Source organism: Perissodus microlepis, chromosome 18 (genome assembly GCF_051167445.1).
Source record: "Perissodus microlepis isolate ML-2025 ecotype Zambia chromosome 18, ASM5116744v1, whole genome shotgun sequence".
Classification (NCBI taxonomy): Eukaryota; Metazoa; Chordata; class Actinopteri; order Cichliformes; family Cichlidae; genus Perissodus; species Perissodus microlepis.
The window spans coordinates 13,224,275-13,245,044 of NC_140478.1; the positions used below are offsets into that span (position 1 = coordinate 13,224,275).

The 20,770-nt window shown below is 41.6% G+C and overlaps 1 protein-coding gene across 2 annotated transcripts in view; it reads left to right on the plus strand.

Annotated features, from left to right (window-relative positions):
- The window catches only part of ptprsb (protein tyrosine phosphatase receptor type Sb), a 69,783-nt gene extending 50,603 nt beyond the window's left edge, over positions 1 to 19,180 (plus strand). For both annotated transcript variants that reach the window (XM_084913479.1, XM_084913478.1), the window contains 19 exons: positions 316 to 410; positions 1,843 to 2,096; positions 2,332 to 2,419; positions 2,629 to 2,847; positions 3,987 to 4,144; positions 4,908 to 4,922; positions 5,151 to 5,266; positions 6,995 to 7,092; positions 7,364 to 7,487; positions 7,965 to 8,140; positions 8,288 to 8,407; positions 10,319 to 10,473; positions 11,048 to 11,333; positions 12,008 to 12,186; positions 12,560 to 12,686; positions 12,790 to 12,915; positions 13,653 to 13,807; positions 13,971 to 14,106; positions 16,424 to 19,180. In XM_084913479.1, the coding sequence (XP_084769605.1) occupies positions 316 to 410; positions 1,843 to 2,096; positions 2,332 to 2,419; positions 2,629 to 2,847; positions 3,987 to 4,144; positions 4,908 to 4,922; positions 5,151 to 5,266; positions 6,995 to 7,092; positions 7,364 to 7,487; positions 7,965 to 8,140; positions 8,288 to 8,407; positions 10,319 to 10,473; positions 11,048 to 11,333; positions 12,008 to 12,186; positions 12,560 to 12,686; positions 12,790 to 12,915; positions 13,653 to 13,807; positions 13,971 to 14,106; positions 16,424 to 16,492 (2,696 nt within the window). In that variant the 3' untranslated portion in view covers positions 16,493 to 19,180. The remainder of the gene's footprint in view (positions 1 to 315; positions 411 to 1,842; positions 2,097 to 2,331; positions 2,420 to 2,628; positions 2,848 to 3,986; positions 4,145 to 4,907; positions 4,923 to 5,150; positions 5,267 to 6,994; positions 7,093 to 7,363; positions 7,488 to 7,964; positions 8,141 to 8,287; positions 8,408 to 10,318; positions 10,474 to 11,047; positions 11,334 to 12,007; positions 12,187 to 12,559; positions 12,687 to 12,789; positions 12,916 to 13,652; positions 13,808 to 13,970; positions 14,107 to 16,423) is intronic.
- Positions 19,181 to 20,770: the final 1,590 nt, after the last annotated feature.

Here is a 20,770-nt window from a genome sequence, read left to right on the forward strand (position 1 = left end):
TCTGATAGACCTTCACTACCACCTTTTCCAAAGGCTTTGCTGAAGTCTGAGTCTAACAAACACAACCTTACACTCTAACAACGTGGCATGTCACATTCCTGCAGCCAGTCTGTCTCTTACTTGTACTTATTACTCTTGCCATCCACTTTCCTCATCACCTGCCTATCCTCCTAACCATCATGTCTTTCCCCCTCCTCATCAACTGACCGGGCTGTTCTCCATTTTTACAGGTCGAGAAAAGCAGAGGACGCCGCGATTTTAATAAAACGCTTCATCACGAGTGACTCTCTGCCTGTTTGTTTCTTCACTTCCCAGATGTGCCGAGGAATTTTTCGGTCAATCTGGCCACTGAGACCAGCGTTCTTCTTACCTGGGAGTTTCCAGAGACTAGCAACCCCTATCGCTTTACTGTATGTTGAATGACACGTGCAGTGCCTCATTGTGTTACGTAAAACTCTAATGTTTTAACATCTGTGGGATCCTTAAGATTATAATACTCAGCTTTATTTGGGTCAAGTTTTTGGAAATTATAGAGTGCATTTTAAATAGCAAGAGCTAATTACAGATCAGCACATTGTAGGACAAACAACATCTCAGACATGCAGAAAAAATGTAGGACAGGAAAGACGATAGAAACTATTTAAATAAAGCGTGAAATACTGAGTAACACAGATCTAATAAAAATGTATACAATTAATATATAAAAAAGAACACAAATAAAAAGCAAAACAGGCAAAGAAATTTTAAATCCAAGATTGATCAAATAAAAAATTTGAAATTTAAAAACACTTATGAGCTGGTGACTCATTTTTAAAATATTTTTAGCATGCATGACCCCGACACAAATAATACACCCACAGATCTACCCACAGGCATTCATGTGGAATTTCTCTGGACTATGAGAAGTTCAATTAAACTGAGCATTTACTGAATATAGCAAAATCCATCTACCAGCACTTTAAAGTGCACTAATTATCTCATTTATTGAATCCAGAAAAGAGGTTTACTGGGATTATATCCCTTGCTAATAACTGACTGGGTTTACTAACTCCTAGTTTACACTAGTCCTGACTAAGAATAGTTTAGCACACATTCCTCCAATAAAACGTCAGTTTCATTTTTCTACTTTTGTTTTTTATGGATTGAACAAAGAAGCTGTGCCTAATTAATTTGCATCTGTTAGTGAAAATACAGGAATTAACTGTGATGAATTCCCAAACATCTCAAATCTACTGCTGCCTGTTTTTCTTGTACATAAACAAAATTTAATTGACATCAGCAACCTTGCTTTTACATTGTAATATAGCCAGAGTACAACCAGTCAAGTCCTCTATGGCAAAGAGCCAAGTTGCATTCATCTGGGCAGACAGACTAGAATTGATTGCAACATGTTGGCAGTCTGTCTGAGTTAATACATTAGATTGCAGTTATTAGGAGACCTTCACCAATCTGCGATTGAAAGTGGTCACTATAATTACTTACGGTAGGTTCAACAGCAAAAAAAAAACAAAAAAGCAAACCCGTGCAGTCACCAGGCAACAACAGTCTCAACAAGGTTACCATTGTACTTTGGGGTTGCATCAGAAAGGGCATCTGGTATAAAAAAAACCAAAAAACTAAATCTGCCGAAGTGAATGTGCAGAGCCCCCCACTGTGATGACCCCTTGTGAATAAGAGAGCAGCTGAATGCAATTTTAGTTCAAACTCTCAAAGAAACCCATCAAAAAACTTTATTCAGGGCATTTTACAAATGTTCCTTAATTTAGTTCTATAGCATTAAATGACTATTTAAACAGCACACAACATAAAGATTAGCTTCACCAACTCTTTCCCACCCTTCAGGTTGAATATAACCGTCAGAAAATGGAGGTGGACGCTCGCTTGAGAAAGGCAGTCATCCCAAACCTTCAGCCTAACACGAGCTACGACTTTAAAATCACTGCTCCTGAGGGGAACCCTGGAGGCCTTCGCCATCGCATCTCTGCTAAGACATCCCCAACGATCACCATCCGCCGCCCTGAGATCGACCGCACTCGTGACTCCGAGACCACCGTGACGCTAATCTTGCCGTCACTTGAGAATCGCAGTCCCATCAAGTAAGGCTGAAAGACTGAGCCTTAGATGCTCTTACACGCCTTGAAAACGTTGTCATGTCTTATAGGGGTGACAGTCATCTGACTTGCTGTGTTCAAGTCTGGTGATTACAGTCACAGTAACAGTACGGGGCACTGATGATAACAGTACATGACTGCTCTAAAGTGAAAATAGTTACAGTTTGCTATTCGCGACTGCAGCTGTTGTTATGTTGTTTGTCCTCTTGCGCTCCTACAGGAATATTTATGTTGTTGTGGTTCCGCTGCGAAGGCCCCGCGGCGTCATCAGACACCTCAAGAGTCCAGACGAAATGGACCTAGAGGAGGTGAGAACCACAACAATAACAGCACCCACTGATGTCTGAGCCTGCGAGGAGGAAAAGACCTATAAACACACACAATCCTATCTCTGAGAACTCCTGGCAACGCTTACCCTTTTTAATTCAATATCAGTGTTTAAACATTAGTCACAGTTATTGGAGCGGCTTATTTTGCTTGTCTGTGTCTTTTCTCTCTTTCTCTTTCTTTCTTTTAGCTGTTAAAAGACATCAGTCAAAGGCAGAAGGATACTCGACAGCAGAAGCAGGTGGACTTGCGCCGGGCTTACATCACAGCCCGTTTCACACCTGCCATCCTGCCGGCTTTCTTCACCCTGGGGGACCAGCTGGACTATGGCGGCTTTGAGAACCGAGCTCTAGAGCCAGGGCAGGAGTACGTCTTCTTCATTCTGGCTGAGCTGAACTCCACATCCGGGGTATGAAAGACACTACTTTACATGTCTTTTCCCTGTTTTTTTTTTTAAACTGCTCCCACATTCCAGGCTGTCCGCGTTTCTCTCCTGCAGGCTGTCACTATACATTGTAATCAATATGGCCGAGCTGCTAAAACAATAAAATGCCCATCAGTCAAAGTGTTGTAAGCAAAAGGCAATAACCCTCACATACTTCCATCACCACTGCTAATAAAGAGTGAGTGTACCCACTGTGGCAGTGGAAGAAATATTGCCTCGCGCACCCCTGCTATGTATGTGCATTCAAACTGGAATAGACATAAATATACAACTTAAAATTAGACTAGGGTCTTTATATTAGATTTTTTTCATTATTGGATCCCTTCTAGCTCAGGGGATGCTCTTCCAAACTTCTGCAGAACTAATAAAAAGCAACAGTTTGAACAACAGTAAGGTTAGGTACATTTTTTTGAGCTACTGTCTAAAATGCTGAGGAAAAATAAAGGCACAAATGCCTGCACATTATATGACTGATCACAATTATACGGACATGTTTTCAGTCTAATGCAATCCAGTGCAACAGCTCAGCAATAATGCAAACACTGACCCTGTTTTACTTTTGCAAAAAAAAAAGAAAAACCTGAGGGAGAAAACAAACGATTCGACTCTACACTTACTTCTCTGTGTCATAGTCTTTAGAATGACATGACAAAAAGAGCAAGAGAATGAAGGCCGATAAATACATATTTGCCAAAACACATCAAAAGAATGTTAAATAAATTTTAAAAATAACCAGTCTTATCATCGGTATTGTCACTACGGGAGCAGGATGGATGAGAAGCAGTATTTTGAATGGCACAAATCAAACAGAGATGCATTGGAGTGAAGATCTCACTCAGCCTGAAGAAATGTGGGGATTTGTTGTAGGGAAACACCAGGCTCAGGTTTTCAGGTTCTCTCCAGTTTTCCTGGTGATCCTAATCCACACCTGCTGCAGTAATCCACAGAGATAGAGAGTGCATCAAATTGGAATTTAGTCTCAGGTGTTCACGGTAGACCAAAGTAAAACACAAAAAAATAAAATGCCTTTTTTGTGACTGCCTGTCCACAATTTTGTGATCATCTTCTTCTGTGGTGTTTTTTCGTTTACGTTTTTTTTACAGAAGATGTACGTGGCCAGCCCGTACACAGACCGCGTGATTGCCCCGGACTCAGACCCGCAGCCATTCGATGCAGGTGACGGTCTGATCTGGGTGGTTGGACCAGTCCTGGCTGTAGTCTTCATCATCTGCATCGTTATCGCCATCCTCCTGTACAAAAAGTGAGTGGGATGGACTTCATAAAAATAAAATGTCAAATTTTCCAACCGTGACGCTAACTCACACTCTTGGTCACACTGGGTAAATGCCACAGCAGCTTTGATTATGACTCTTCAAGGATAAGACTAACTTTAGTCAAAACTTTTCACAATGCCATCAAACTCCATGAAATGTGCAGAAATCTTTTCATGTTTGTGAACATTCATTCTAACTGAATATGTAAATCTTTGAAGATGTCCCACACATATAATACATTATATATTTAGGGACTGTATTTTTTGGCAAACAAATATGTGTCAGCGACTATTTACAGCAACTAGAGTAAAATACATTTGTGGTTGCTAGTGAGTATTTACAGCAGCGCGATTATGCGTCAAAACTCGAGTCAAGATAAACGACGGTGTCATTACTTATCGTCCATGTTCCAGCTGCGCCCGTGTGGCTCACTGATGGGTTTTAGACAGTGCAGCAACATTAAGCATACACACTCAGGTACTATGCTTATATCCTTGTTGCACCTCCTGCTGTTATACTCTTCCACGACAGCTCAACATTCACCAAATTCTCTATGAATTTGGAAATTTTGTTCATTCCTCAGACAGCCATCAAGCAGTCTGACCCTGCTGTAAGCCTGTGATATCTGCTGCAAGACTTCAAGCATTTGAATGTTAATGCAAAATATTGATTTTCCTCTCTAACAATCTGTCCATTTCCTTCCCTTTCTTCCTCTAATTATTCCTGCCCATGCTCCCGTTTCACTGGAAGCAGCAAACCTGACAGGTAAGATTAAACCAATGTCAAGCTCTTTGTACATTTTAACCCACAGTAATTACAAGATACCAGATGCTGTACAAAGAACTTGTACAAGGACTTAAACACTGTATCTGTTAATGCTGTGTTTACGCGAATCAAGCGGCCATGCTAATGACGTGTCAGTACCGAGCCTGCTTTCCTGTCCCCGGTTTGTTTGCATGTGCTAATTGCTCTTTTGACTCACTGGTGTTTCAGCAGTAAGCGCAAAGACTCTGAACCTGGAACCAAGAGCCTTTTGAGCAACGCCGAGATGATGGCCCATCACCCGACCGATCCCGTGGAGATGAGACGCATCAACTTCCAGACTCCCGGTAGGCAGCGTGCGCCTCCACGGGCACCTGAAGAAACACTTTTTGTTCTGAACGATAAAATCTACTTTTGATTGCTCATCGTTTGAAAATGAAATATTCATGCCGGCAGTTTTATTCCTGGTAGAAACCCACAGACGAGATTGAGAAAGTTTTCCTCCTCATCACAGCCAACACATACCTGGCAGCTTCTAGTCGTTTCTGAGATCAAAATGGCTTCTGCCCAGGTAGTACAGTCACTGCTTAGTCACGGCTGAGTCATCACGGTGTGACAAAATCTGATTATCTCCGCTCGCCCACAATCCACATGCCAAGCTGCAGAAAGTAGCATCAGAACAAACAGAAAGGAGAGAAATCTGCCTTATCAATCTTGAATGTTTAGAGCTCAGAGCGGATTCTCAGAAGTTATGCTGTGGGTTAACAGTGATCATTTGTAAAGCAATTGGCTCTCTTCTCGCCAGCATAACCAACCAAAGCCTCAATTTGAAGTAAATACACAGATTTTGCTGCTTCCCACCCCCTACCGAGCGAGATCTAACAACACAGCTGCTTTGGTCGAGGCAACGGGCCAATGAGGCTTCGCTTTCACTTCTTCCCGTTCAGTTAGCACCATCCTAATAACACATGACCTGAAGGAATTTAATCACCGCTCTCTGTGTATTTTTTGTGGTTGCAATTTATAGAAGCGTTTCGGGGTCCTTGTTGAAAAAGGTGGCGAGATGTGTCACCGCAGAGAAAGGTCACCTGCCAGGATATTAAAGGGCAAATAAGAAAGATTTTTATTTAATCAATAGATAAAGGTCTAAAGTTTCTTTTTTTCCCCACATGTTCCTGGGAAGCAAAGAATCCCCCTCCCCACCACCACTCACACACACACACTCTCACACATACAGAAGAAAGCACTTCAGAGCTTCTCTTTCATCATGAGAATTTTTCATGCTCGCGTGGCAGCAACCTTGACGCTCCCTCCTCGCCCACTTCTTCTCCCCTGAGATTTGTGCTTTTGAGACGCTGAAATTTGTTTCCAACAAAACCGGCCGATCCTATCTGAGGTCATTCCGGTGCCGACTTGAACGTTTTGTCGTGCTTACCTGCGGGTGCTGCAGTGCCTGCCTTTAGAGAAAAATCAGCGTTGATGTGAGCACGTGTTTGACGGCTGTAGCAGCACAGTGCCTCAAATGCTTTTCATAGTGCATCTGCGTGCATTATAAATCACCCAAACATCGAGAATGCGTTCTGGAATCTGGCATCGTGAAATCTGTTTATTGCACACAGAGTTTGTGTTAGTTTGATTTATTGTTGAAAGTGTTTGCCTTTTGAATGGGGAATAGATTGCTATAGCTTCTCTAAAGAAACGACTGTACGAGGCAGAGGTTGCTTCCTTTGTGTGCATCTGTGCGCGCGCACGCGTGTGTGTGTGTGTGCGTGCGTGCACCGCCCTCCTAATTAGTGTTCTGTCTGTGTTTGTTTTCTCTGAGTCGCTGCTCCTCTGATCACAGAGAAAGCAATTTATCAAAGAAAAACAATTTACAAACAAACAAACCTCGCCTCACTTTGTCCGCGCACATGGATCAAAATTGATTTTCTGCCTCAGCGTGTTCCTTAATGATATGTGATGTTGTCTGATTGTATAATTATTGTCGCATCTTTGCATATGAGTGATGTCGAGCGGCAGCAATTTAGGTCGCTGAGCTGAAGTCTGCGTGACCTCTGACCCTCATTGTAACGCAGGAATGATGAGCCATCCTCCCATCCCCATCAGCGAGCTGGCTGAGCACATAGAGCTGCTGAAAGCCAACGACAACCTGAGACTCTCCCAGGAGTACGAGGTGAGAAATACTGTATATTATCATTCCATATAATAAATAGATACCATCCTGTTATTTGGCGATGTTAAGCCTGTTAAGCCTTCATAAAGCAAGTGTTACTTAACATTTGTTTACCTGCGTGCAGGCTGCTTGTTCATGATTTATTCAGCAGCGCAATTTATTGCTGTAACTCGTCTACATTACAGAGTGCTCTCTTTCCATTATCCTCAAATGCACCACTAAATATGCCAGCACACGCTATTAATGCACGTATTTTGTTGCTCTCTCGCAGTCAATCGACCCGAGTCAGCAGTTCACCTGGGAACACTCCAATCTGGAAGTTAACAAGCCCAAAAACCGCTACGCCAACGTCATAGCGTACGACCACACCAGAGTCATCCTGTCTCCCATAGATGGTGAGGATTTGCTGGAAATGAATGTCAATTAAAGAAGATTGTGAGAGTTCCTAACGGAGGGGGCGGGGCATGTTTGAGCTGACGGGTGGGTGCATAGCACACAAAGAGTTGGTATGGGGAGAGTGGTGCGAGAGCTACATGATAGATGAAATCTGAATTTGCGAACAGTGCTGAGACCAACTGTGTGCAGTGGCATGAGACTGACAAACAGCGCGAGTGCATCCAAGTGCAGCCCGCTCTCCTCCAGAACAAGGAGGAGGGGAATGGTTTTGATCTGGAGCTCATGAATTTACACCGACAGATTCTTGTTTGTTTGCTGTCGTCCAGTAGTCATCCAGCAGCCTGTCTGCTGGAAGCCACGGCTGTCAGAAACAAACAGTTCGTTAGGCTGTTGGATGTCATACACGGGGGTTAATTTATTGTGCCACTTGCACAGATTGCAGTTTAGCAAGAGACTCAGAAGTGTCTCACTTGCAGGTATCCTGGGTAGCGACTACATCAACGCCAACTACATTGATGGCTACAGGAAACAGAATGCCTACATCGCGACGCAGGGGCCGCTGCCAGAGACGTTCGGGGACTTTTGGAGGATGGTGTGGGAGCAACGGGCTGCTTCTGTCGTCATGATGACACGCCTGGAGGAGAAGTCACGGGTAAGAAAGCAAGCTTACCCACTGACCCACATCTGCAATTTCAATTATCCAGAGTCACACTGCATACATGAAACTGAAGAAGAACGTCGCTTTTCTTCTGAGAACTGCAGTAGCGATGAGGCTAATGCTTTTCTTCGATCCTCGCAGATCAAGTGCGATCAGTACTGGCCGAGTCGTGGCACTGAGACATACGGGATGATCCAGGCCACGCTGCTGGACACAATGGAGCTGGCCACTTTCTGTGTTCGCACCTTCTCCCTGCATAAGGTACATTATTTCACGCCTCCTGTTCCACCTGTGTGCCCCTCGATTCACTTCTCTGCCCTCACCTCCCTTAAGTTTACGGACATATCCACAGAGAACAGCTTTGATCTCTTGAACTTACAATTTGGAAGCAGGAGCAACTGAAGTAATCATGAGCGAGCAGCGCGTGTGGACACAGAGGATAATAGATTAGTCTGGGCTTCGTGGAGTGTTCAAACCAGGCCAGCCTCCCTGTGTCAGGGACTGTGATTTGATCTCTGTTGGAGGCAGAGCAATTTCTTGTGGCACAGGGCTAATCTAGGACCGTCAGACTGGCGCGTCTCTCTCTGGCCTACTTACAAACAGAAACTAGGCCAGCTGTAGTTTCCAAGTAATACTCCACCTCTCGAAATTTTTGTTTATGTGTTGTAAAATGTTGCGTTAGATTAACAAATGACTAAGAGAATAATAACAGTAGGCTGAAGTACTTTTATGTACGAATAGCTTCTTTCAGCTGCTCACCTTTTTTACAGCGGATGTCCTTACCCAGCCAGCCCCCTTATGTTAGGCTGGGGACCAACAGTGGGAGCAATGGATGTGTATCTGATGTGTTCTTCCTGCATCATCATAATAATGTTGGTCCAGCATCAGCATTGCAGCTGACAAATCGCATTGTTGTGATGTCATAGCTTTGCAATGTGGAGTCGAAAAAACCCCACTCTCTTAATATAAAACTCTTTTGGATCAAGTAGTCGGTATTTCAATAGTTTTCTATACAACATGGTAAATGTATGATTAAACTGAGGTTTGTTGTTAGCCACATTTAGCTTACTCATCTTGGTTTGGTAGTGATAGTTTTTAATAGCATTAGCTAATGTCTTGGCTAATGCTAACTGAATACTCATACAATATTGTTGTGATGATGTAGGAATAGCACCAATACTGGGTTATCAGATTGTGTGTACACTAGCAGTTCTCTTTTTGATATTGGGGTTGTGCTTTTCTCTTTCCCCTGTGAACTAGGGACATTTTGTGATGTTTTGTAGCTATCCATACATAAAAAAGTTAGCAAACATGCTAACTCCTACATATCAAAATAACCCTTTGTTTCTTGTTTTCAGTTCAATTATTTTGAGTAAATTCTTTTCGTCTTAAGACCAGTGGTCAGTTTTGTGTTTTTAAATGCAGATCCCTGTGAACTTTGATTACGCATTAAATAATTTACATGAATAAAAACATGTATAAATTTACATTAATTTTAGAGGAAATTTCTGGGATCAAGATTTTAGCCGTGTTTGTTTTTAAATTACATTCCTACCAAAATAAGAAACTGGTAGATTTATGAATTTTATTAAGCACCAGATTTCTTTGCTTCATTTGCATTCGGCTTTGTATCTATTGCATCTTATTATAGTCATAGTTTAATGTGTGTACACACCTTACTCAGTGTGTTTCCACTTTTTCTAACACATCAAATATTCTATCTGTCTTAAAACTGATTATTTGGTACATTTGCTAAAAGTCTGACTAATCCCGTTATAGCCACTAAATTAAAAACATTATCTTTCCTATTTGGTTTAAACTCTGTATCCTGTGAGATTTCTCTCAAATAAAATCATTCCACTTTTCTTTCTGCATTGCTCTACAAATCCTCCTCCAGGTTTTAACTGTACTATTGACACACTCATTTTATTCCCAAAGGAAATTATTGAACCATTTCATTCCTAAACTCAAGATGGTTTTTGGAACACACACTTGCAATAATAGATAATTAATCTTTTCAAAGACGGTTAAATTTAACAACTTCCACCTCTTTTGTTTAATCATCTTTTTTTATAAGAGTCTGTGCTAATGAAGCTTACAAATGTTGCCATGCAAGTTGTTTTGGCTTCAGTGACACTAACCTCAGTTTTTCTCACATGTTTCTCACATCAGAGTGGAAGCAGCGAAAGGCGAGAGGTGCGTCAGTTCCAGTTCACAGCCTGGCCCGATCACGGCGTGCCAGAGTATCCCACCCCCTTCCTCAACTTCCTACGCAGAGTCAAAGCCTGCAACCCCCCTGATGCTGGACCTATCATTGCTCACTGCAGGTATGCTCACAACCACATTTAATCTATCTTGGAGATAAATAGGATCAATGCTGCTTTCATCATGACTGTGAAGCTTTATTGAGGGAGCATTTAACTTGGAAAAATGACTGGGAAAGTGGCTGATTTGCTACGCTAATTTCGTCTGAAGGTAACAATATCCGACCCTTGCGGAGCTCACTAAATTTCACAGTTGTTTGATCTGCAAAAAACTGAAGAGATTGAAAATTGCATTTTCACTGGTTGGTTATGCTGGGAACTGTTTCTTGGCTGAGTACAGAAAATTCCTTAACTCTCCAGTGGTCAACAGAAATAGTGTGAGAGGACTTCATGCTATCATTGCATAAGATGCAATGTAGCCACTGGAAAAATACAATTTGTCCTGTTCATTCTTTATATTTTTATTTGATTTTATCATTTCGGCTAATTTTTCATTCCCAGTCTTTGGGCCAAGCATCAGCTATTTTTACATTTGACCTGAACTTCTGAAAAGACTCATAAAAACACTGTAATCTTTTAAAAAATCTTACTGAAGAAAATATCAGTATATAAGACGTCTTTCCTCCTCCTGTGTCAGTGCCGGTGTTGGTCGCACTGGCTGTTTCATTGTCATCGACGCCATGCTAGAGCGCATCCGACACGAGCGCACTGTGGACATCTACGGTCACGTGACCCTGATGCGCTCACAGAGGAACTACATGGTGCAAACAGAGGACCAGTACAGCTTCATCCACGAGGCCCTTCTGGAGGCTGTGGCATGCGGAAACACTGAAGTGGCCGCCAGGAGTCTCTACTCCTACATGCAGAAGCTGTCCAAGGTGGAGAGCGGAGAGCATGTGATTGGCATGGAGCTGGAGTTTAAGGTGAGAGTGGAGGCAGTGGAGCTGGAAACCATTTAAATGAAGTGGAAGGCATGCAGATTTGACGTCTGATATTTGTTTGAGAAGTAGAAAATATTGGCAACATTGTCTCCAAATTTCAAAAAAGAAGTGCCCATTTGAAATAATTGGTTTGATGGTGCGTCTGTGAGTTGTAAACCTTTAAGCTAGACGTGATCTTTGCCTCACAGGTTGGTTTAGTATAGAAAATATTGTTAGAGGCCCAATGATGATATAACACCCATATCTTTGTGAAAAAAAAAAAAAAAGATAATTAGAGCCTGTACTATTTTCAATTTATTAAGTAGTTAAGATAACTCTTGGCTTGTTCCAGTTTCTCAGCTATGACTACATGAATTTATGCTGTTGTTTTACTTTTTGGCAGCAAACTGATTGTTTGTGTGTTTGGGTTGTTGTTAAATAATCAATTAAATAATCAGGAAGATGATTTGAGAGTGCTTTGAAAAACATTTACTTGATTCATATACTTAAAGATACAGTGTGGAAAATGTCACCAGCAGATGTCAGGAGAAGGTAGATTTCTTACCCCTCTGAATTCAAGTGCATGATTCTAGCTACGATGCCCACAGTAGGAAAAAAATTACTGACTGCGCATTTAAAAGAATATAAACACTTTCCTTCATTTTCTCTCCACCCAGCGCCTGGCTAACACCAAAGCCCACACGTCCAGGTTCGTCACAGCCAACCTGCCTTGCAACAAATTCAAGAACCGACTAGTTAACATCATGCCCTATGAAACCACTCGTGTGTGCCTCCAGCCCATCAGAGGACTGGAGGGGTCCGACTACATCAACGCCAGCTACATAGACGGTTACAGGTATGTTTTCATCCTGCAAACACTAATATGACCTGACCTCCTCTCTCCGCTGCGGTCCTCTTATGATGGTTTGATGAGTGAATGGACTGGATAGCTTTTCACCACATTGCTCTCACCTGTCACTTCCTGTCAGATCTGTCATTACTGTGTACATGTTGCCACTATTTGTCTTGCTGCATGGCACTCATTTTGGTCCAGTGAAGACTTTCTGATGATTCAGGCATTCAGAGTCATTGTACACACATGTTGTGACTGTTGCTCTTCTTGCCTGCAGCCTGACCCCCTTTTAAGTCTGATTCTTGACAGATGAAGAAACAAGGAGGGGAAAGGAGGTGACAACATAATGTGTGTTTGTGTGCGTTTGTGTGTGTAGGCAGCAGAGAGGCTACATTGCCACCCAGGGTCCACTGGCTGAGACTACAGAGGACTTCTGGAGAATGCTGTGGGAACACAACTCCACTATAGTAGTTATGCTCACTAAGCTGAGAGAAATGGGACGGGTATGGACAAAATACACAAAGCTAAATAAACAACAGGTCTTGTAACATTGCAGCCCTCTTGCGTATGATTACTGAAGACTTCTTATGTGTTCTGCTCTGACAGGAGAAGTGTCACCAGTACTGGCCCGCTGAGCGCTCAGCCAGGTATCAGTACTTTGTGGTGGACCCCATGGCGGAGTACAACATGCCTCAGTACATCCTCCGGGAGTTCAAAGTTACAGATGCCAGGGTTGGTTCATGCTTTGCTTAAAGTGTCCTCTTGCATGTTGCATTCAGAAAACGGTGTAACATCACACTCCGAGGTTATTCAGGAGTATTTTGTCAGTGCTGTTAGCAGGCAGTGGCGCACAGCATGTACTATCGACCTGTAGTGTGTGCTGGTTAGTGTGTGTTTTCTATGTGAATGTGTGTAACACAACAGGTTCAAGGTATTGACAGACTCCTATGGATCACTCATTCAACCATGCTGTCTCCAGATTACCTTGACATTGTGTGTGTGTGTGTGTGTGTATTTGTGTATATTCACACACACACACACGTGTCAGTCATACATAAATCCAGTTAAGCCTGTCCTGCCCCGACGCCACATTGACAGATGCTCTATTGATCTCCATTAAAGGGGAGTCAGAAAGGCTGAGCAGAAGAGAAAAGATGTAATTGCCTTCTGAGAGGCTGACAATAGCAGACGCACTGACGTTACAGCTTTAAGTTAACCACAACCACTGATCCAGGATCAGATAACAGTAATCATTAGAAGGAAGAGAGGATATTGCCTGGCAGTCTCACTCCTCAGTCAATACAGTGAGAGGAAGCTTTGTAAATAATCATTTCGAAATAATCACCTTGCATGAAGACCAACTGCACATTCAAGGACAAGCGTCTGAATATGTGAGAAAGACATCAGATAGATGTTCACATCCATATAGTGTGCAGGTTATTGTTTTAACTGATTCTTCGCTCCCCCAGGACGGCCAGTCACGAACAGTGCGTCAGTTCCAGTTCACTGATTGGCCAGAGCAAGGTGTGCCCAAATCTGGGGAGGGCTTCATCGATTTCATTGGCCAAGTGCACAAAACCAAGGAGCAGTTTGGCCAGGATGGACCAATCTGCGTTCACTGCAGGTAAGCACCGTGCTTTATATTAGACAACCGGTCACTGGTAATTAAATCACAGTTTAATGTGACTCTCGCCTTTGTAATAACAGTAGTGTGTGTGAGAATTCAGCACACTGTTGATCTGACACACTACATACTCTAGTAAAATTGTTTTCCTTTGTGGCTGCAGTGCCGGCGTGGGGCGGACAGGTGTCTTTATCACTCTGAGCATTGTCTTGGAGCGGATGCGTTACGAAGGGGCGGTAGACATCTTCCAAACTGTCAAAATGCTGCGGACACAGAGACCAGCCATGGTGCAGACTGAGGTAAACACACACTCATTAACCAGGGCAGAGACAGTGAAGTAGAGCACTGCATTAATGAGAATGGTGGTATTTGACATTTAGCTTATTGTTGATTTTAACTATTTGGTGATTAAAGGAAAATCTCTCTATTAAAGTCTTTTTGTAAAGAATAATGTGGATTAAGAAACCATTAGATTCATATTATCACCGGGCATTTAAAATTCACCCAAAGTATCAGAGATGGAAATGTTAACCACATAAACGAGATCATAATTCCACTGGTTGTGTATGTATTTGCAGTCAGATCTGGGAAAAGAACAGAAATGTCACTAGCATAAGAGTTTAGAATTATATTCATTATCTGCCCAAGAAGCTAAAGTGCTTCGCAGCTTGGCATGCTGAACTGTACTGCATATTTTTAATCCATGCTACAATAACACAGGCAAAGCCTTAATGTCATTTAGGCAGCTCTAGCTATTGATGAGCAGTCCCACCCACATCAATATACATTTGCATTAGCATAAGTAGGACACTGAAAGGAGGAAATAGCCCCCAGAGTGTGAATTTTTCATTGTAAAATGTAACAGCAACACACACAAGCTGGTGGAGCACTTTGTAACAGTGTCATGTTATATTCTGTATACAGAAGCAAGGTATGCAGATGGTTTAATTCATAGTTTTATTTGCATAAACATGTGAACGCATATTTGATAAAGTGCTGTGCTTTACACTATGCACTAGTGCACTGTTTCACTATATGTAAAAATTAGAGATGGCACGATACCATTTTTTTATGTCCAATACCGATACCGATATCATAAATTTGGATATCGGCCGATACTCATATGAATCCGATATAGTGTTTTTTAATCAATAAAACTGTTTTTTTAATATCTTGCTGCATTTTGTATAAGTTCATACTCAAGTTTTAAAAAACAAGAGACTGAAGCTTTTCTGTTATACCTGTTATACCTTATTCAGATAATTATTTATTAAAAGCTAGACATTTTAAATGAGAATAAGAAAGAAAAGTATGTCTTTGTGCCCCCTTTTCCCTGTTCATGCCCCTGGCTAAACTTTGCCAGGGGGGCCCCTGCACAGTTACCAGCCGTCAGCTACGTAGAAAAGGATCCTGGTGTAGAAAGTAATATTAAATACATTCTAACAACAGCTTATCAAGCTTAAACGTGTTGCTGTTGTTCAGCCGCTGGTTTCCTCTTTCTGGCGCAAAGTGGGCCAAAAACAAACAAGAGAGAAAAGCCGATCAGCTGATCATTGATCAGTTTCAGGATTGAAGTAGCAACAGGAGAGGGAGGGAGAGAGAGGCAGTCGCTCCATATATCGGTGGTTAAGCTTAATGCTGGAATGCTTTACAAACATTCAGAGATGAACTTACACACTTGCTTTACTTCTCTCGGGGATAACTTTCTTGGAGATGAAATGCCGGTTTGGTAGCGAGGCTCCAAATGCTCAACGAGACCGCTGACAGGTCTCGCGCAGCATTTGGTAGCGAGGCTCCAAATGCTCAACGAGACCGCTGACAGGTCTCGCGCAGCATTTGGTAGCGAGGCTCCAAATGCTCAACGAGACCGCTGACAGGTCTCGCGCCACAGCCGCTCTATCACCTGATGCATACTGCTCCGACGTGCTACGGTTATGAGCCGAGTTACGCCATGTCGCAAGTTTTGCGAGGTGCTTTTTTGATATTTAATGGATCGGATTACTTTTTTTATTTCTCTCCGATATCCGATCCAGTAATTTAGGTCAGTATCGGACCGATGCCGATACGTAATATCGGATCGGTCCATCTCTAGTAAAAATCTGACTTTTTCATGTTAATTGTAAGAAATTAATGAAAATATATTTCTAAGTGTGCTCGAGTGCTAAATGTATGCATATTCATAAGTATACAGCATTGTGCAAAGGTCTTGAACCACGTGATTTCTCTATGAGCAACGGTTCTCCTGGCTTTCTGCTGATCTTTTAAAGTTTTTCTTTGGACATTTGCTGCTTTTTCACTCATTTTCAGGCCAGTCTTTTTACCTGAACTGAGCAGTGTTTTTCATTTGTTCCTAAGCCACTCAACACTGACCTATGAATCATTTGAGAAAAGTGAATGAAAAATACATATACCTCAAGGGAGGAGCCACTGTTGTGTCTATACATAACAGAAACCTTAGCTAAGAGCCAGTTTTAAAGTATCTGTAAGCACTTTATTACTAGCAGCTTGTTGTAAAGCCACAGGCTTGGTTTGGAACTGCATTTCTTCCAAATATATGACTCTCTGTTTATGGGAAATGTATTTTTCCCTCATTTGTACTTGTGTTTTTCCACACAGGACGAGTACCAGTTCTGCTACCAGGCTGCTCTCGAGTACCTGGGTAGCTTTGACCACTATGCAACGTAAGAGAACAGACAACCATCCATCCATCTTTCTGCTTTGAGGTCCACAAACAAAACCAACCGAGTGAGCCAACAGAAAGACGGCGTGAGATAAACGTGAACATTGAACCTTTTCCGGGAGCGAGATTCAAATTCTGCACCAACGAGGACAAAAAGCAACAAAAACAGCAACAAGAAAATCTCTGTCTAACAGCATCTCAGCAGGAGTTTCCCTGAGGAGCTGCTGGGTGTGGAGACTATCCATGTGTAATCCATATACTTACCTCAGTGTTCCAGTGTGAAGGACGTATAATACATGTGTGTTGTGGTCAGCTATCTCCAATATGAACCAGTGAAATACAAATGGCTTCTGAACAGGAATTATGATACTCTATGTGTATAAAACAAACAAACAAACAAAAAAGATTTTAAAAAAAACTAAACAAAAAAAAACACAAGAGCCTGGATATTTGCTGCACCCTAAATGGGCTTTTTATCCTCAACTTTGTATCTATTGGTTTGATGTACTAAAGGGGTTACAAAGTGCAAAGGTGAACGTTTCTATGTGTCTGTGAGTCTATTTCTAAGGTGTCTACTGCTACCATCAGTAGTCCTGCCTGTAGTTTGAAGCATATGACTAGGTCGTGGCTCAGCAGAAGCCTTCAGTATGGACTCACCACCCTGAGGACTGTTGGAGAAGCATGTGGATGATCATTTACCTGATGCACAGTGCCAAGAGAAACCACGCAGCGTGAACATAAACTGTGGCCTAAAAGGAGAGGTGACTCCTTCTTTCATCCAGCATAACATAATCAGACTAGAGACCGCTCCTTAAAAAAAAACACAACACGATCACAAGGATCAGTTGGCAGCTGACCTCGGAACAGCGATTAAAACCTACTGCTTTCTTCACTCAACAAAGCTTGCTCGCTATTTGCTGTAGTCCTTGTTCATCTTCCAGCTCGGCTCCTCTTGATGTCAGTCCTATCGGTTTAGTTCAGCAGTGGCTTACTGAAGAGAGGCTTAATGAAAGAAAGAACTGAGCTCCAGTCAGTGTCTTTCTCTCTCTTGAGTTCAGAGAGCCATCTTTCTGTAGATTTTTCTGTTTTCACTGTATGTCTTTGCCTTACGTTGACTTTATTTTTTTCTTGCGTCCTTCACATGCTGCTTCATGCTCGCGCAAACCGTGTTAAAGCTTTTATTGCCGTGCATTGTCTTCACTCGAGGATGAAAAATTTTTGTTTGGTTGGTTTTGTCACGATCATCTTCCTCCACTGAAGTTCTCCTACTTGAATTTTGCCGCTTCTGCAGTTGAACCCTTGTGTTAATTGCTTTTCCTCACTAAGGCTACCGTCAGTGAACGATTACAGGAAAAAATTCAAATTACATTCAAAGCTAGTAGTGAACCGCTCACTTTCAACAGTCCTCTGCCTCTATCCCATCATCCTCTTAACCCTATTAAAAGTTTCTCTTTTCCTTAAACCCTTGTTGTACAGAACATGCTCAGCTTTACCGACTGATAGATCCCCCCCGCCCCTTCCAATTAAGTATGACTGCACAACTCCTCGATATGGTTGTTTATCTTTTTCTGAATTTGAAATGTAGTCATGATTGGTCCCACGTGGTGATTAAACAGCACAGCGATGTTCCAATATAGCAGACATCTCGACCGAAATCACCGATTGTGTACATACAGTCTATCATTGGAGTCCTATACAGTACAGTTGCATAACGTCTGAGCACAAAATATAACGTGGGATTGGATGTGATGTAGTACTTATTGTCGCGAAAAAAGAAAAAAAAAAGAAAAAAGCCTTATTGTTATTGTTCACTTTGTCATATTTATTTCGTATGATTTTTTTAAAGGATATTTATTATGACTATTTTGTTATTTTTTAAGTTTGTTTTTATTTATTTGGGATTTCTAGCAGTTCTAACCAATAAGACGATGTTTATTTGCTTCTTTGGCGAGCCATTGTTAAATTATGATATTGTCACTTTTTTTTATTTTATCTTTAACCGTCCATTTTGGTGCTTTTTTTTTTCTCCTTTTTTTTAAAAAAAAATTGCTTTATTGTTATAACGTATGCCCTCTGTGTAGGGTGCTATTTGATACTGATTACTGATGTCCAACTAGTCAGCTAGAGATGTACGTACAATAGAGGCAGGACTAGCTTCAGTTTACAGAGATGCCCTTTCGATGCTCTCCCTCGTTCAGCCTCCATAGCTGGAGGTACGTTTCACCCCACCGTGATAGGTGTAAGGGCATCAGAGAAATTAGATATATAGAGCAGACTACAGGGCAGATCGGTGAAGACCTCCTGGCAAGCTGTTGGTGTTTAGTTTGCTTGAAAGCACATGGTAGCAAGTGTATTTTTGACAGAGAATGGATAAGAATTGCCTAGCTACACACTTTACACACCCTGAAAAGTTATTGTTTGAACCTGAAATTATTCTCATATGAACTCTATGTGTGGTCCATAAGTCTTGACAATGTTTGACATATATGAAATATGTTATTCCTTCGATTTCTAATGATTATTGTGTCAAGAGAAATATAAAAGGCACACGCGAAACATTATATGAAATGTGTTGAGGGAAAAGCTCTGGTGATGCCATACCCCTCACTTATGTACCTGTTCTTTCCTTTCGAACCATAGATGTAGATATTGTATCTCGACTTTGTATTAAAAGCAGGATGATTGGATATACAGCACAATGAGCTGCTTGATTCTTGTGGGGGTGGGGGGGTAGCTCTTTGGTGTGATTCACTCTTCGATCACTAGATGGGGCCAAAGTAGCTGCACCTACTCTTCAGTAGTGCACACACAAACAGAGAATCTGTTTGGATTCGGTTTAGCCTCCTTTTTCCACTCAAAATGTACAAAATTCTTTAGCTTCAGGTTTTACTAAAATCTTGAAAAATTGCAGGTGAGTTCTTGGTCTTGGAGGTACTTTTTGTGCTAATCAAGCAAAAAGCCCTGCCTGAATGTAAAAAGTGCAGATGGTTGACTGAAAATGTTGCCCTATCCAAACTGAGAGAAAGAGACGACCATTTACACTGATTCGTCACTTCATTAGCTCCACCTTCCTTGTGGTTGTTTAAACGATGATCAGTTGGTACAAAGGGCTCAAGTACTGTTGCCTTCCTATCAGCTCAAAACAATGAACTGATTCTTCTCTGACTTCTGACATCAACAAGGGATTTTGGCTGGAGCTCACTTACTCGGTACTCTCGGTGTTTTTGTGGGAAAATCCCAGCAGATCAACAGTTGTTCTGCATTGGTGCCAGACAGACTGGTCCGCCACTTAAAATCAGCTCACTTCCCCATTCTGTTGCTCAGTCTGAGCTTCATGATCCCGTATGCACACCGAAATGCATCAAATTGCTGCCATGTGATTGGCTGATTAGATGTTTGTGTTAAAGAGCAGGTAAACCCAATAAAGTGGCCGGTGAACGTGTATGCACTTTCTAGTCTTACTAACCACTCAGAGGGTTTTCAGCAAAACAAAGAATATTCATGCATTCAGATACATATTCATGTAGTTCTTTATCTTACCTATAATAATGAATGCATGAGGCACAATTTGACGTTGACCAATATTCTTAATTTTAGTCTACCTACCTCGTTCCTGAGCCTCGGCCACCTCTACATCTTCAGTATCAAGGTTTATTAATGAGTTTTTTACAAGGATTAACTCTAAATATTAACAATTTAATTTAACTTTGACTTTTGACTATTTAAACTCAGCGACAAGTTTGAAATGTTATAATCCCAAGTTCACGTAGCCATAAGGCTTTGACTCTATACAGTTCTAATACATTATATCTAATATATCATCTCTATAGCTCAGTAGTGACGATGTTCATTATAAAAATCTATAACTGTTGTCACATCACAGGTTTCTTACTTGATAAAATTAAGTAGGCAAGTAAATTTTATTCCTATAGCACATGTAAAAGCAAAGTGCTTTATACTAACATAACAAAGAATATTCAGGTTCGTGAAAAATGTATGCCACACACATTCACAATGTTTACATGGAATAACTTAACAACAACCAATCGTCCAATCACCATTCCAGAAATCAGCAGTTTCTAAAAGTTTGACAGAAATGTTTGTTTTTCCAGAGTTTCAGTGTAACGACTGCAAAGGCACGAGCTTTTAAGAGAAGCCCCGACCTCAGGATGAACAGGAGTGTTTGAGAATCAGATCTTAATGATTTTAAACAATACATGGATGCCACAAATCTGTCACGTGCAGTAACAAGACCATTTAAACACAAACAGTTAAATAGTTAA